Source organism: Coffea arabica, chromosome 11c (assembly GCF_036785885.1).
Source record: "Coffea arabica cultivar ET-39 chromosome 11c, Coffea Arabica ET-39 HiFi, whole genome shotgun sequence".
NCBI lineage: Eukaryota > Viridiplantae > Streptophyta > Magnoliopsida > Gentianales > Rubiaceae > Coffea > Coffea arabica.
Window position 1 is genome coordinate 35161781 of NC_092330.1, and position 16446 is coordinate 35178226.

The 16446-nt window shown below is 33.5% G+C and overlaps 3 protein-coding genes across 3 annotated transcripts; all 3 read right to left on the reverse strand.

The window, feature by feature from the left end:
* Positions 1–3970: 3970 nt before the first annotated feature.
* LOC113718438 (putative clathrin assembly protein At1g03050) lies at positions 3971–5590 on the reverse strand. The gene has a single exon (XM_027243344.2). It carries the CDS (start codon positions 5551–5553, stop codon positions 4147–4149), a length of 1407 nt encoding a protein of 468 aa, XP_027099145.1. The 5' UTR covers positions 5554–5590; the 3' UTR covers positions 3971–4146.
* A 2209-nt stretch (positions 5591–7799) lies between these two features.
* Positions 7800–12139, reverse strand: LOC113718887 (uncharacterized). The gene is made up of 2 exons (XM_027243814.2): positions 8445–12139; positions 7800–8203 (listed from the first exon to the last, which is right to left on the reverse strand). The coding sequence occupies exon 1, from the start codon at positions 12137–12139 to the stop codon at positions 11075–11077; it is 1065 nt and encodes a 354-aa protein (XP_027099615.2). The 3' UTR covers positions 7800–8203; positions 8445–11074.
* On the reverse strand, positions 8464–10295 carry LOC140004396 (putative late blight resistance protein homolog R1A-10). Its single transcript, XM_072070114.1, has 2 exons — positions 9461–10295; positions 8464–9239 (listed from the first exon to the last, which is right to left on the reverse strand). Exons 1-2 carry the CDS (start codon positions 10293–10295, stop codon positions 8464–8466), a joined length of 1611 nt encoding a protein of 536 aa, XP_071926215.1.
* Positions 12140–16446: the final 4307 nt, after the last annotated feature.

Genomic DNA, 16446 nt, shown 5'->3' on the forward strand with positions numbered 1-16446 from the left:
TTTGGTCCTTAATAATTCCAAACAAGGTCATGGATGACAGAAATGTCACTTGCATCAGAATTATTGGAAGACAAATTAAAGATTGTTCATTTCTCTACTTCGCATCTCCTTTCAAAAATGAAAGTGTAGTAATCTTCTTCTACATATTAAAAGCACGAGGTTGAATTAGTGGCTTGGTACATTAAATTTCGTATTACAACAATGCCCACAATTGAGGAAAATACTTGAGGACAGTTTTTTTTTTTTTTTAACAATATTGTACGTGAGAGGGTTCGAACTCTATACTTCTCATTTATATTTCCTCTTTTGAACCCTCAATCCATCCTCCTGTCTCCTCTCTTGAAGAAAAAATGGTTTAAAATTAAACATTATACGATATTGCATAAAATGAGTTCTTGCAAATAGATTTTAGAAATTAGTTGAAGCTACATTTAGAAGAAAATTTCTTGTCTTGCTAGATCAACTGGAACCCAATGTGATTCTTGAAGCCCTATGCTGTCAAAGCTGGCTTTAGAAAGAGCTCAATTTGGTAATTGCTTAAAGTTGACTTTCTAGAACTAAACTAAAGCTTACGAAAAATTAACCTTGAGATTATATTTGGTAATAGAACATTATTGACATAGATTTCATTATAGAAAAGCAATTGATTTGGAGCAAAACGTTGGTTTATTTATCTATCTAGCTGCCAGTAACAAATGTTTTAATTCTTTTATTTATTTATTTGTTAAAAGAAATTAAAAATTAAAGAAAAATCGTTCAAAATGTCCCTCACATAGTATAATATAACCTTTTTCGTCATTTCCTTTTAAAAGTATAATTTTACGTCATTTACAAATTCATATTAATTAAATTTAGTCCCTACTTAGGTTTTCGACTATTTTTTGGTCGGAATCAACTTGCCTTGCACTTGATCATTTTTTGAGGGGCAAAATTGTCAAATCACATTTCACATGATCCGATTCATAGTTCCTAACATTTTACAAGATGAATTTTTTCATTCCTTATATTTAAAAAAAAAAAATTTTCCATCCTTCATTGATCATGTGTATGGATAGTTTTTTCTTGTTTTTGAAAACCTATGTATTTGTCTATTTGATTTCACCTAAACAAGCTAATTGGAGTTGTAGGTGAAATTAAATAGAAATATATTACATGCTATTCGTACTACTCAAGTGAAATTAAATGGACATATATATACATGAGTTAAAAAAAAAACTATTCATACACATGATCAATAAGGAATGAAAAAATTATTTTGTGAAATGTGAGAAATGAAAAAATTCATTTTATGAAATGTGAGAAATGAAAAAATTCATTTGGTGAAATGTAAGAAACTATGGATCGGATTATATGAAATGTGATTTGATAATTTTGTCTCTCAAAAAATGATTACGTGCAAGACACGCGATGGATTTCACCTAAAAACTAGTCGAAAACCTCAATAGGGACCAAATTTAACCAATATAAATTTATAAAGGACGTAAGATTATACTTTTAAAAGTGAGGGGTAAAAAAAGTTATTTTGCAAAATATGAGAGACGCTTTGAACGATTTTCCCAAGATTAAATACGTCCTTATATTTTTTCAGAGATGTAGGGCACTTGATACAACCTTTTTTCCCATTATCTCTTTCATATTAATTGTGAAATTAAAACAAAAAAGAAATCAAAAGGAAAATACTACATGCAATGACATGTTATATAATGAAGCGGAATTTACTTGATAATTAATGCTTCAGCTATAACTAGATCACATATTTAAGTCATCAAGAGGATATGTGGAGAATCATCATGGATCCTCTCTATAAAAAATGCAATAGCAAGTTATTTATTGAGAGAAATTGATTGGAGAAGATTGCAATCATCAGCGAAAGAAGCAAGCATGGCATTTCTTACGTGCAATTTGAGTTGAAGACAAAAGGCTTGTAATGAAAAATGAAATTCAATCATGCTAGTGGATATAAATGTATCCTTTGTGACAAAACTCTTTGAGATGAGTTAGTATTTGCGTGTCACGACTATTCATTTGATGCAGTTCCATCTCAAAAAGTTGATTTGATAGTGTAATGAATAGATTATACTCCGTTCGTCCCATTGAAACTGTCATACTTTTCATTTTGATCTGTCCCAAAATGTTTGTCATATGCCTAAAATGGCATATGAATTTTTCTCATTCTTCTAACTTTATCTTTCAAGCACTACTTTTAAATATGTGAGTCTAGCACAAGTCGTCATAAGACCGGAACGTGTTTTAAAGTGCATAATTAGTATTAGTGAATGTTTGCTAGCGCGAGCAGTGCAACATAAGCAAAGAATTAGTGTAGCTTTAATAATATAGTAGGCCCAGATTGGTGACTTGTTTGCATAAATCATTTGAATAACTTCATCACACCACTTATTGGCAAAGTTTGGACAGTTTGGCGAGGACAATTTAAGATTCCTGAAAAGTGACAAACTTTTTGGGACGGAGAGAGTATGATTTAAGGGTTATAAAATTTTTATGCAATTATCTAAATTTTGACTTTCTTTAATCTAATTTATTACTCTTTGTTAAGGTGTTGAGCTTTTCAAAGCACCCTAAAAAATAACTATTCTTTGGCTAAAAGTAGCATAATCATTATTATATATAATTTAGCAATACATTTATCAAATTTGTCTACTATGCTGGGGCATGATCATTTAGGTCAGTTGAATTAATAGGAAGCATAATTAATACGTCTAAGATTAATTATGGAGTGCCAAAATCATTCCCAAATCAAAATATAAAAAGATGAATAGTGATGTGTCATATGAAGATGAATACATTTTCTTGGCTAATTTTTAATACAGAGTTTTACAATTCTAATTGTAAATCAAATTAATTCAGCCATTTCAATATAATAAACACGTACTGCTATTAAAAATAATTGTAATTAGCTTCAAACAATTATTAATCAGGCTAATTACTTTTGGAATATTTTCCCCTTATTGATCTTGAAAGTAAATCATTTGATGTATTTAACATAGAAGAAATGCAATTTATAGATTAATACATACATGTTTAATTGTTTATTGACTTAATAGAAAAAAAAATCACGGTGTTGCGAGTCAAAACTAACTCTTCTGAAGAATAAGCAACATTATTTTAAATCAACTAAATGAGGAGTTAATATCTATTTAGGAAAAGCAAAAGGAAGACAGGAAAAATCAATTTTAATTAATGGGCCTATATTACTAATAAATGGGTTCTATTTTAAATCAACAGGATGAACTTTGGCTTAAGTTTGCCATTTCATGGGTTTTTATTAGTTACTCAAATTAAAAAGTACGATTTTAATTATCAAATTTGTTGTGTTAGGATGCTCATATTTGGGTTATTCTAAGTGAAAATCTAAAGGAGTTTCAACTGTGGTTGAAGTTTTACTTTTACCACACCTATAAGTATGCTTATACAAGTATCTAGCCTCATACTTAGGATGAGTACTAATGAAAACAAGAAAGGTTGAAAAAATTAAAACAAACAATCATATATATATATATATACATACATACATACATACACATGCATACATACAATTATTAGTCAAATGGTTTGATTAAATATTTTTTGAGTTTTACATTTTCTCTATTGATATAAATGTAGGATATCAACACTTAACCGTGCATTTGAGGAATGTAGTCATACAAGAACCTAATCCATTAGTTGTTGTTCAAGCAAAAGATTGTGAACCCCTAATTAACCAAGTTTCAATTTGAGTTGGATGAGCACTTTTTGATTGGTATTGGAGTGTGAGTTTCTATCGTTTGATTTAACTTAAAGTTTGATTACGTAAGAATTTAACATAGGTTCTATCTCAATATATAGTTTTTTAAATGGCACTGCTGATGATTAATTTATCAAAAGAAAGAAAGAAAGAAAGAAAGTTCAAACAAATAAATAGAGCCTTTTACATGAAATTTAAAATTAAAAAAAAAAACACACACACACAAAATTTGGACTTTTTTCCTCATTCACTTTATTAATTTTCAACCAAAAAAAAAAAAAAATTACTGCTAAAAGTTACAAGATACGAGATACGCTACGCATGTTCTCTCTCAAGCTAGTCTCCAAAAAAAATGAGGCTGGTTGCCAATACTAGTTAATCCAATTTGTACGAGCGATAGAGCATCAAAGTCCCCATGGATATGTAGGATTAGCTGGAAATGGTACGTGATAGATAGGCATGCTATTGGTATGGAGAAAGGGATTCGCAGAAGAGGGCAGTACACAAGGTGTATACACTTGCATTTGCCAACCGTTCATCCGATCTGCATACCCCGGGTTTTCTGAAAGGTCTCCATATTGTTGTCCATATCCAGGACCATTTGGGAAGAAGACATTGCGTCTTGAATCAATGCATGAGGAAGGAAGTGAAGCTTCCAAAAGGGCTTCCCAACTGACATTGTTCTCAACATCTAATTGTATCAATGGTCCTATCTCCTTATCTTTCTGCAATGCCTTCTTCATTGTTTCTTCTTCGAGTTTCACTTGCTTATTTGTCGTTGCAGAGATCTCATCAATCTTGATTGGATGTTCATCAGCTTCATCGTCAGATATACTCGAGGGAGACTGGACGTTTGAGGTTAATTGAGACATTGTTGAAGACGACGACTCTGTTAACTGCCACATGCCGTTAAGGAAAGCTCCTAGAGCTCGAATCTGAATCAGTGGAATTCGATCAACAAAGGGAAACTCGTATGCTCCGCAAAATCCCATAGATTTGCTCCAATTATAGAATTCACTGAGATCATCTGCTTGAATAGCTGCTTTTTTGTAGATGTCAAATGCCTCAGCACAACTTCTATATGGTAACTGAATGAGATTGTCTAAGACCACAACAATCTGTTTTCGAAAAGTAGTGTAACACATAAAGCTATCACGGATTATGTTTTTCATGGTGGATTGAACAACGAAGTTTTTAGCAGCTGCCCCTGTTGGCCGGCAATCCATGACGCGATCGATGAGGCTTTGAAGTTGTGTCAGGACCTCAATCATCCTTCCAAGTTCTTTCATTTTATCAGGAAAGCTATCTGGCATATCATCTTCATCTGTTTCTGTGAATTCAATTGCTGAACAATCAATTGCTTCATCAAGAAGACGAGCATATGATCGTATAAAATCGGTGTAATCTTCTGCAGAAGAAGAGGAGAAATCCTGGAAATCACAAGGGTAAAGAGATATATATCTATTCGATCGAGCCCACAAGAGTTCTGCTCGAAAAGGGCTGTCCTCAGGCAGTGATCGCAGCAGACGGTGCAGTAGAACCAGGGATTTCAGTGCAACTCGCCAGCATTCTGTTTTTCTGAATCGACGATTAAAGCACAAAGCAAATTCCCGATAAGAAGTAGGCGAGATGGAAAAAATCTTCATGATCTCATGAATGTATTTCTCATTGAATGGTAAATCTTCGGGAGATGTAGCTTTTATAACCACATGATCAAGATCACAAAAGCCTCCAATGGTGGCAATCTTGGCACAGTTCACGCTAGTATGCTCCTTTACGGAGCATAAAACTTGCCTGATTCGCCGTTGCATTGTTGAAGATTGAGGAAGGAGAAGAATCAGGGAAGAAAAGCTGAGGAAGAGGAGGAATAATTAAAAAAAAAAAAAAGATATAGAGAGAAGCTTAAAAAATGAGAAAGTTGGGAGGTTTTACCTGTATTTTGTTTCCTGGAAAGTATTGGCTTGTGCCGGCCTGGTTTTGTTCGAGAAAGCAGGAGTTTTGATTTAGGTAATGGAACCTAAGGAATAACGAAATTGGCTGGAGGCAGTTATAAGTTTTGTACCACCTAAGAATTGTTGACATTTGGATCTCGGTGAGAACTAGGACTGATGTGATTCTTTTTGTCACCAGATAACTGGGATGAAGACTTCACAGGAAGAAAAAGATTACAGGTAAGTTTCCTTCATGTCTCTTGGTACACTAATTGGCCGGTGAAAATAAAGTATTCATAGAGCAATCTTGAGTATTGTACTAAGATTGAAAGACACATTTCAACCATGGTAAGAAACTGAGTAGAAGATTTGATGACTATGATATGCTAACTTTTCTTGTGGTCTGTCTGATTAATTAGTCTTTTTTTTTTTGGTTTTTTCTTTTAGGCCTGATTGATTAGTCTCGTTGAAGATAAACCCAAAATTCGTTATTTACAATACTTTAAAATAGGCCTATTTAAATCCACTTTTCAAGCCTGTTACTAATAAGTTTAGTGTCTTTACAAACTTGGAATTTGGATCACTTTGTTTCCCACTCGAAAATGAATTTTTGACATATGTGTCAGTATAATTCCCTGCCCTGAACTGAACGAGGTTTTGGTCAGTCTATTCTTGGATTATGGCATATCCAGCAACTTCACTCTATTTCTTTATCTGTTTTGTGCATGGAAAAATTACTGAAATTAGGAAAATATGATACAAGCAAGTGATTTTTTCTTTTTAATCTCAATTAGTAGATTCTTGGTTTTTGAAGTATCGATCATATAGGAGAATATTTTATAGTTTGAACTGTGTCAATATGTAGTATTTGGATGGTGCAAGAATGGTAAAAATTGTGACAAAATATCAAATTACTTATTCGTTACATCCACCATGAAAAGAATCCTTGAGGGTTTAAATTTCTAACATGAACCTTCAAAAGAATCAAAAAGCAAAAGTGAGTAATGTGGAATGATAGGGCATTATTTGTTTGCAATTTTATTATTAATTTCCCCTTTTGTTCGTATCAAATATTGTGTTAATTGTTGATATTTACTTATATTTGGTATCTAGACTTAATTCCAGAGAATGGAGCAGAAAACTACAAAAAGCAGGGACTTTTTGAAGCAAATTACTTCACAAGTGGGAGTCTTCTGCGAAGCTCCCTCAACGTGTCCCACAAGAGATCAAACAAACGGCTTCCCTTTTTAGCTGATGAAGAGAAGGCTGGTACAAGGAGTCCTAGGAACATTAGGAAACAAGGAGTAATTCGGCAGGCTTTTCTTTTGAGTTTGTTTGACTCTCAATCTCGACGGGGACCACGGGATAAGAGCATTTGGAGTCATCATTCCTTTTGGACTTTAAAATGAGAAAGAAACGTACAAGGCTTGTAAATTGGAATTGGACTCTCAATTCGTGCGGGGACCACGGGATAAAGGAAAGCCTTGTGTCATGTATCCTTTTGGCTATATAAGAAAGGCTGAAGGGAGAGTTTGAGGAGAACTTTTTAGCATAGTTTAGTTTTGTTTCTTTCTTGACTCTTTTGATGGCCTGGACCTCAGTGGAATTACTTGAAGATTTTCTCATGAGGCGTGGCTAAATTTGTCTAGTCAAGAACAACGGAGGACTTGGTTCTACTAAATTTGTGAGATCGAATTAGTTTTTATTTATTCCCATTATTCACTGGTAAACATCCACAACTAAGCAACAGAGTTGAAAACACTGAGACCCTATTTGATAATTCAATTCGACATTTAAATTTAATAGAATCAAATCTTAATATATTCAAACCGTTTGATAATAAAAAATTGAACATTTGAATTAATTAGTCGGCACTGAATTTTCTAGACAAAACTTGCTCTCAAAATTAAATGATAAACTATTCACCTATAACTGCATGCAATATGCACTCAGATATATTAGATTTAATACTTAACAATTCAATAACTTAATGGATTCAGACTTTAAATTTATCAAATGCACCCTAACGGTAACATCTAATTGATTCCACGAATCTGTTGCCGTTTACCAATAAACCTTAAATTTATTACTGACCACAATGCACGGATGCATTGGTATTATCAAAGTAGCAGAATTGCACTACCACAAATTTGTCTCAAACTCTTTGCAAGATGTAGATATATATCAAACTTTCACACAAATGACTAGATATCAGTGAAGTTCAAGAATTGAACAAAACAGCATCTATGTTACTCAAACATGACATTCTCATGGATTGAGCACCTCTTTCTTGCCCTTACATTTGCCAAAACATATTGGATTGTTGGTGCCTTTGATCTACTCCTACCAAGGTTGCATACATGTGCTGTACTGTTTCCTTCATAGAACTTCCCTTGGTCTCCAGATATGCTTATTATCTCAACATCTGGAAGTACACCATGTCCAAAAATTGTGAAGATTGCAGCCAATGTACCTGACTATTTGGTCACCGTTACTGTGATAGGATGTCAGATGCAAGCCGATGGTAATACTGATTCATATAAAAGATACTGAGATCAATAATCAAAATTCCAACTTCAGGTATATGAAAATACATGCTAAAAAAAAAAAAAAAAGATACATGACACAAAATGCAGTACTGCAAATAAAAACAAGGTAGATATTCCAAGTTTAGAATAAATCTGCTAGCTGCTTAATTATTTGCAACAGTAGTGGCTATGGATGATGAAAATGAATCTCTAGATGCTTATCTGTGAACTGAAAGTATGTACCTTTCTCCATTTAAAGACTCTAGTCATCTAAGATATAAACTTCAAAGCCATCATTTCCCATGTCCTGCTGTTCTTCAAAAATTTGCTGGGCTGAACTAGTGGCCTTGTGGCACCAGTACACCCGCATTATCCTCAAGGTAGGTATGTCTCCAAAAATCGATAGAATCTCCTCAAGGCCTTTACAATTTATCAGAACAAGTCGTTGTAGGCTGGGAAAGGGCTCACTGCAGGCATTCCACTTTTCAATCTGCACTTCCAATAATTGTAAGAACTTGAGCTTTATGAATTCCCCATCTTCCATATCCCATTTTAGGTCCAAAAAGGCAGATTTCCGTAGTTTGAGAACCTCAAGATTTGGTAGCTGCCCTATTGCTGATATTGCATCCCTTGTAAGGCAAAAGTTTTCTAGAGTCAGCTTTCGAAGAGTGTTTGGAAAACTAAAAGATGGAAACTGGTCATCATTTTCACCAATAAGCATATCCCCACAGTTACAAACATTTAGGGACTCTAGTTGACTTAAACAGCCCAATGCAGGAAACCCAATGGGATCTTCAGAATCCAATTGTATTTCAAAAAAGTTGCACTTAAGCTTTCTAAGTCTTGGTAGTCTTCTCAGTAGCTCCTCTGTGTCTTTCCCTGAAGTAAGAGTTGGTGTTGCAAAAGTCTCTACATTCTGCAATTGACAGGACTCATCATTCTCATAGTCTCTGAAAGACATAGTAGGAATATCTACATGCCTTAAACTTTTCATCTCCCAAATGGTATCTGGCAGAGGAATGCTATAGATCCTTGCACCTTTAACAATCAAAGTTTCCAGATTCCATAATGTTTCAATTGATGATGGAATATAGTTGGTGCAACACCATATTGCTAAGTATCTCAAATGAATCATCAATATTATTTCTTCAGGGAAAAATCATCAACATATATGCACTCCAAATCCAACACGTAAAGAAATTTAAAACCCAAGAAAAAGGATGTCATCTTTGAATGCTGGCACCTTTCTACATGAATACCAGACACCAGTAAAGAGTGGACACCAGGACCTGCAGGTCTTGAATGAATGAATTGTTCCCATTCACTACTGATGCACAAGCGATATTCATCATAAACTTTGGGAATCGGAGAATGATAGGAAACATCATGTCCATGTACCCACTGAAAAAAATTTTCTTCTTTAGCTTTTGCCAAGCAGAAATCGTGAAGTAGATCATGAATACGACAAGCTTTTATTTCTCCTTTGGAACTTGTAGCTGCAGTAGTTACTAGGCTTCGATCAATTAGGTCCATCAAGTACTCCCCTGCCACATCATTTGAGCTCTTTACCTCATCGCTTTTTATGAATCCTTCCGCGATCCACAGCTTCATCAATTTCTGAACTCTAATGATTTTAGCCTCCGGAAAAGCTCCAAAATAAAGAAAGCATGGTCTTAAACGATGCGGTAAATGTTTGTAGCTTAATTCCAGTATGTCCATGCAACCTTCACTAGCAATGTGTGAACCTATACTTTCTTGGACTTGGTTCCACCATTCAAGATCGTTATTTTCTCTTGCAAGGATACCTGCAACCAAAACAACAGCTAGAGGTAGGCCTTTGCAGTTCTTTGCAATCTTCTGTCCGACCTCTAATAAATCCGAGGGGCAGCCATTGTTATTGAATAGCTTCTCTTGTAATAGCTCCCAGCTTTCTTCATCGGAGAGTGGAGAAAGAGGACAAGGACTACTATTTAGTTTAGCTTGCAGAACCAAGTTAGGAATTCGACTAGTGAACATAACTCTGCTTCCATTGTCATCATCCGGAAGTGATCTTTTTATGCTATCCCAAGCTCCAATGTCCCAAATATCATCCATAACAATGAGGAATCTTCGTCCCTTTAAACATTTCTAGAGCCACTCAGCTAGATCTTCTTCTCTTGCTGTTGGTTTAGAGACTCGGACATCAAGACCATTAAGATCGCTTAAGATGTCAAGCAATAGCTCTTTAGTGTTATACATTTGGGAAACAAAACACCAAGCACATCTATTGAAGTAATATTTGACAGATGGATCATTATAGACTTTTTTTGCTAAAGTTGTCTTACCTTGACCTGGCATGCCAACAATTGAGACGATATCAAGATGTTTTGATCCTCTTATAAGTCGATCAATTATTGCTTCTGACTCATCCTTGAAACCGACAACAACTTCCTCGATTCTTGAGGTATTAGCCTCTCCAGGAAGGATAAGAGTAGAATCATTTTGAAAACCTGGCAACCTGGTCTTGTACATTTGCTGATCAGTGATCTCCTGGATCTCAGGCTTAATCACTTCTTTTCTTCTATGATATGGGAAAGGCATACCATGTCATACCAGATAGGATTTTCCGAAACTAAACATGAGTTGACAGCATGTTCGGCTTTGTATGCCACATTCATAATTTTTTTGCATAGATCTTCTGTTTCTTTGTGCTCATTTTGCAGCTCCATGATATCCTTGATGATATGCCTTAAGGACTGTAGCTCCTCCAGGATTCTCTCAACTTTGTCCTGTGCAAAAGTAATACTGCTGGCCTTGCATTTCAACATTTTCTTTAGACGTTCCAAAAGGAAATCAATAAATCCAACTCCATTAGTTGTAGGGAAACCAGACACTTACAAACTTGTAATCTGGACAAACTCCCTAACCTCTGCCTTGACCATCTCAATCTTTTCTTTCAAACTAGAAAGGCAAACTTTCTCCTCTGAGGAAATATCTTCTTTGTTTTCATCAGTGTAAAGGGAACAAATAAAAGATATCACCTGTTTAATGACAGCGTCAATTTCTGCCAAAAGTGCATTTCCATCTTCTATTTCAAAGTTTTCTGGTGGATTCATAAGGAATGCTATCAAGAATACGAACCCCTCGCAAAGGATTGCAATGTGAGCCTTCATGGGGGACAGTAGATCTTCTTGAAGCAAATCAACAAGGCTTGTGACAATTTCACTAAGCATAAGTTTTTCATATTGGGATGATTTTGATGCTGTCAGGACCCCAACAAACATCTCTATGACCTTTGGATCGTAAGTCTTATCATCCGACATAGTTGCCAGATTTTCATCATTTGCATCAATCCAGTACATGACTGACAAACATGCTTCTTTGACCACTATGAATTGCGTACTAGTCCAAAATACTTCCAGTTTCTGTTGATCGGTGCATCTTTTTGCAGTGAAGTTGACAACATTCCCTATAAAACACAGCACCTCCAGGTCAGCCTTGATATGCTTCTTCACAGAAGCAGCAATATGATCAGCTTTCCAGTTCAGAAGATCCCTCATATTCCACAAAATCAAGTCAATAAATTCCATAATCTCATCACTCGTGCCACCAGCCATAAATCCCAACGAAGAATCCCACAAAACATCACAGATATCTTTCACCTCTGGCTTCAAATTCTCAATTTTTTCAAGCAAGGTACAAGTCAGAATCTCCACATCTTCGATTTCAGTTTCCAGTACAGCTTGAATCTTCATCATGATAGACTGCATCATGATGTCCTCATTAGCTGATTCCTTGTACTTTCTCAAGCACAAAGAAATCAGTTTCAGGAACCTCAACTCCAAATGAAGATCTGGGATTTTATCCTTTACAGGAGCACTGAAGGCTGGCTGAATATGTAGCCTTTCAAGTGCTCCAAGAAGATAATCAAGACCACCCGATATCTGTTCAGCATCCATTCTTTTTGCTTCTCAGAAGTGTGAGGACTCTGAGCTCTATGCAGAAACTGTATATTTGAGAGACTTTAGAGGGAAAATGGGACAAGTCAATTTTGGGAAGCTGCACGTGTGATGATGTGATAGTGAAGTTGTTATCTCCAAGCCTCCGCCCATCCAAGTCAATCACTACTCCAACAAAAAGCCAATGGGTGTCATTTTAAGGGTAAATTACATATGACCCCGGTGATTTTATATAATGCTAGATGACCTCTTTACAATTTCAAAATAGCCATAAAACTCCCTATAGTTTTAAAAATCATACGCATTCTAAAAAGGCGTATGATAAAATCATAATGACTACTTAATGTCTAATTAAGTCCTTTATGAATTGTATAAATATCCACTTTACCTCTTGTGATTTTGTATTTATCCATATAATCTTCACGTGATTTTAGAAGGTGATCAAGTTGTCAATTGTTTTGGCATTTAAGTAAGGATATTATTGGTATTTCAACTAATGACGTAACATAAATTATTTTTTGTTAAGTTTTTACTTTATATGAAACCAGAGGGGGATGAAGTGTATATTTTGAAATGTTAAGAGAATCATGTGATAATAAATGAAATTACAGTGAGTTTTTAGAGTACAACTTAATTTACTTAATCCACGAGCATGAAAAACTATACAAAATTAGATTATGGAATTATTCCCTTTTATTGTTTTTAAGGAATTTTTGTTTTGTGTTCAAGTTCTGAAAGTTCAACTTTGCACGTGAAGGGTGATGGCTGAAATGAGAAATTTCTATTGCTAATTTTTTGATGTACCTGCTCTATAGAAACCAGAAGTTCACTTGCTACTATTAAATTGCTACATTGAATAATTATTTTGACTTACCTTAAACAGTTGACTAGAATGAAAGAACGAAGAAATCATAGAAATCTGCATTCTGAAAAGCTAATGCTGATTGTCCATATAGAAAAGAAAAAAAAGTAACGTAATATGCCTTCTAAAGTATATATTGTTTTGTTTTTGTATAAGCCCATAGGATATTAGGCTTGGGTAAATGTTGACGTAATGATACCGAACAGGTAACGAAAGGAGTAACTCTTGGCATTGGACCCAATTGGCACTTTTAATGGAAAATTGCAGAAATAGTCCTTCAGATTTGAGATTTGTGCTTTTTTAGTCCCTCACTTGTATATTGACGCGTTTCTGTCCCTTGCAGTTTAGCTTTTCTACTCTTTTAGTTTTTCACTTTTAAAATGAAGAGTTTTGGTCCCTTGCACATATAGGATACACCATTTCAGCCTAAAAATGAATTTTGATAACATTTTCACCTAAAATAAGTAAAACCAACTTGCCAAATTTCATGTGTAAAATCATGACCAATCCACAAAAATTTAGTGCGGGTACCATTTGAAGCTAAATTGGAGTAGGAAACCGCCTTAGTTTTAATGCTATCATGATTCAGACGAGAAGTTTAAATTATTACAAAGAAAAGAAAACATTTTTAAGAACTCTTTAACTTTACACATAATATGCTGTTATGAAGAAAACATATTATTATTTTTGTGCCTGAAATCACCTCCAATAAAATTTTATTACTAAAATTAAACATTCTGCCTTTACCTAGTTTTTTTTTATCTAGAAAATAAAAATAATAATTGATCTTTTTTTAGCAAGGGATTGGTGTGATTTAAGAAACAGGCATAGGGCATGGGGTTTGAATTCAATATCTATAAATCTTGGATTCAAATCTTCAATGAATGAATTTAGGTACATCAATAATATAAATACATACATACATATACATACATATATATATATATATATATATATATATATATATATATATATATATTAAGCTTTGGTTCAATTTAGATGAAACTTAGAATTATAAGTGAATATATAACTGGAAATGAGAATTGGGGTGAAAATGATGCCTTTTGGATATGTGAAAGACCAAATTACACCGTTTTAAAAGTGAGTTACTAACAAAGTATAAAACCTCATAAATAAGGGACCAAAATGCATTATTTTAAGGAAAAATCGTTCAAAACGTCACTCAAATTTTACAAGATAACTTTTTTCGTCCCTCACTTTTAAAAGTATAATTTACGTCCCTTACAAATTTACATTAACCAAATTTGGTCCCTACTTAGGTTTTCGATTAGTTTTTGGTCGGAATCCACCCCGTGACTTGCATGTGATCATTTTTTAAGGACAAAATTGGCAAATCAAAATTTTACCTAATTTGATTCATAGTCCCTCACATTTCACAAAATGAATTTTTTCATCCCTAATGTTTTACAAAATGAATTGTTTCGTTCCTCACATTTCAAAAAATGAATTTTTTTATCCCTCACATTTTTCAAAATGAATTTTTTCATCCCTCATTGATCATGTGTATGAATAGCTTTTTTTCTATAAACCCACGTATATGTTTATTTGATTTTACCTGAACAATACGAATAGCATGTAATTTATCTCTATTGGATTTTATCTAAACATGCTAATCATAGTTATACACATGCTATTCAATAGATATATATAGGGATTTTAAACTAATAATTTTATTTGAAACCCATGTATATATTTATATGATTTCACCATTTGAACCTATTCAATATTTGTGACCTTTCTCTTTCGGTAATAATTTATTTATTGAGTTGTATAATAAGGTCATCTAATTAATGGGCCCTAACTTGAATTCTATAATTGTGCTAATAAATTTCAGTTTAAATTTGAATTTCTACTTGACACTTTTAAGACTAATAGTTGAATTACTTGTCTTGTGATTGTCTTAAAATTTGAAAGTGCCAATCAATTATTTATTTTTGTCATACTTTTCTTTTGTTTATTTTTTCTGTCCAAATTTAATTCGAGAGAAACACTCAATAATATTTAGGATTAAATGTCTTCTTTATTTTCAAATTTTGAGTAAAAGAAAATCAATATAAGTGAAAAACTAACAATTTTTTTAAACCCATATATATATATATATATATCTATTTGATTTCACTTGAACAGTACGAATAGCATCTAATATATCTCTATTTGATTTCACATGCTATTCGCACTGTTCAGGTGAAATCAAATAGATATATACATGGATTTAAAAAAAATTATTCACACACATGATTAATAAAAGATGAAAAAATTCATTTTGAAAAATGTGAAGGATGAAAAAATTCATTTTGTGAAATATAAGGGATGAAAAAATTTATTTTATGAAATGTGAGGGATTATGAATCGAATTATATTAAATTTGATTTGATAATTTTGTCCTTAAAATATGATCGCTTGCAAGGCACGTGGTGAATTCCGACAAAAAACTAGTTGGAAACCTAAGTAGGAACCAAATTTGACCAATGCGAATTTGTAAGTAAAATTATATTTTTAAAAGTGAGGGATGAAAAAAGTTATTTTACAAAATATGAGGGACGTTTTGAACGATTTTTTCTTATTTTAAAAGTGAAGGACTAAAAAATACAAAACCCAACTCTCAAGGGATACTTTTATGGTTTTTCAAAATTTAATTTTGCTGCAATTATATTTTAAATTAACGGAGGCACCCTCAACCAGTCAAAGATTGACTTCACATTGAAAAGGATTAATGTGTCATTTGAAAAGAATATTTCTCCGGTATTAAAATATGGATTGTGACACTCTTTAAAAAAAAAAAAAAAGGATTGAGACATTAAAGTCACCCAGCTTTTAGTGTTTCACTTCTTTGTCAGTGTTAACATAATATTTTCATCGGTATTGTTGCTAAAAATATTTTGGCAAATTGTGTTGGTGAATTGTAAGAGGACCTTCCATAATTTCATTCTTTATGGTAAATGATGTTGGTCAATTACAAGAGTGCCCTCCTATTGGAAATTGCCATGTTGTGCTATAATATCATCTCCCAATTTTGTTCTTAACTTTTATCTTTTGCTGCTGAATTCATGTTCCTTCTCTTGTTGTGTTGTTGCATTTTTATCTAGTTGAAAAACTGAAAAAAAGAGTTATAAAAACTGAAGTACTACTCATTGCGGTAATAATAGACTTGCAAACAAACCGAGTCAAGTCGAATTTTGATCTAATTAAACCAAGTCTTGACTTAGTTTTATCAAACTCGAACTCGAATTCAAGTTTGACGAGCTGACAATTTTGAAGTTCGAGCTTAAAAAAATAAAAATAATTATTTTTTAAAAAATAAGCTCGACGATATTGATTGAGCTCAAGTCGAGCTTGACTCGAACTCTTCGCGAGCGACTTGATTCGTTTGCAACCTTAGGTAATAGTTAAAAAAACTGCTCAGTTGCTCAACTTTGCTCTTTAT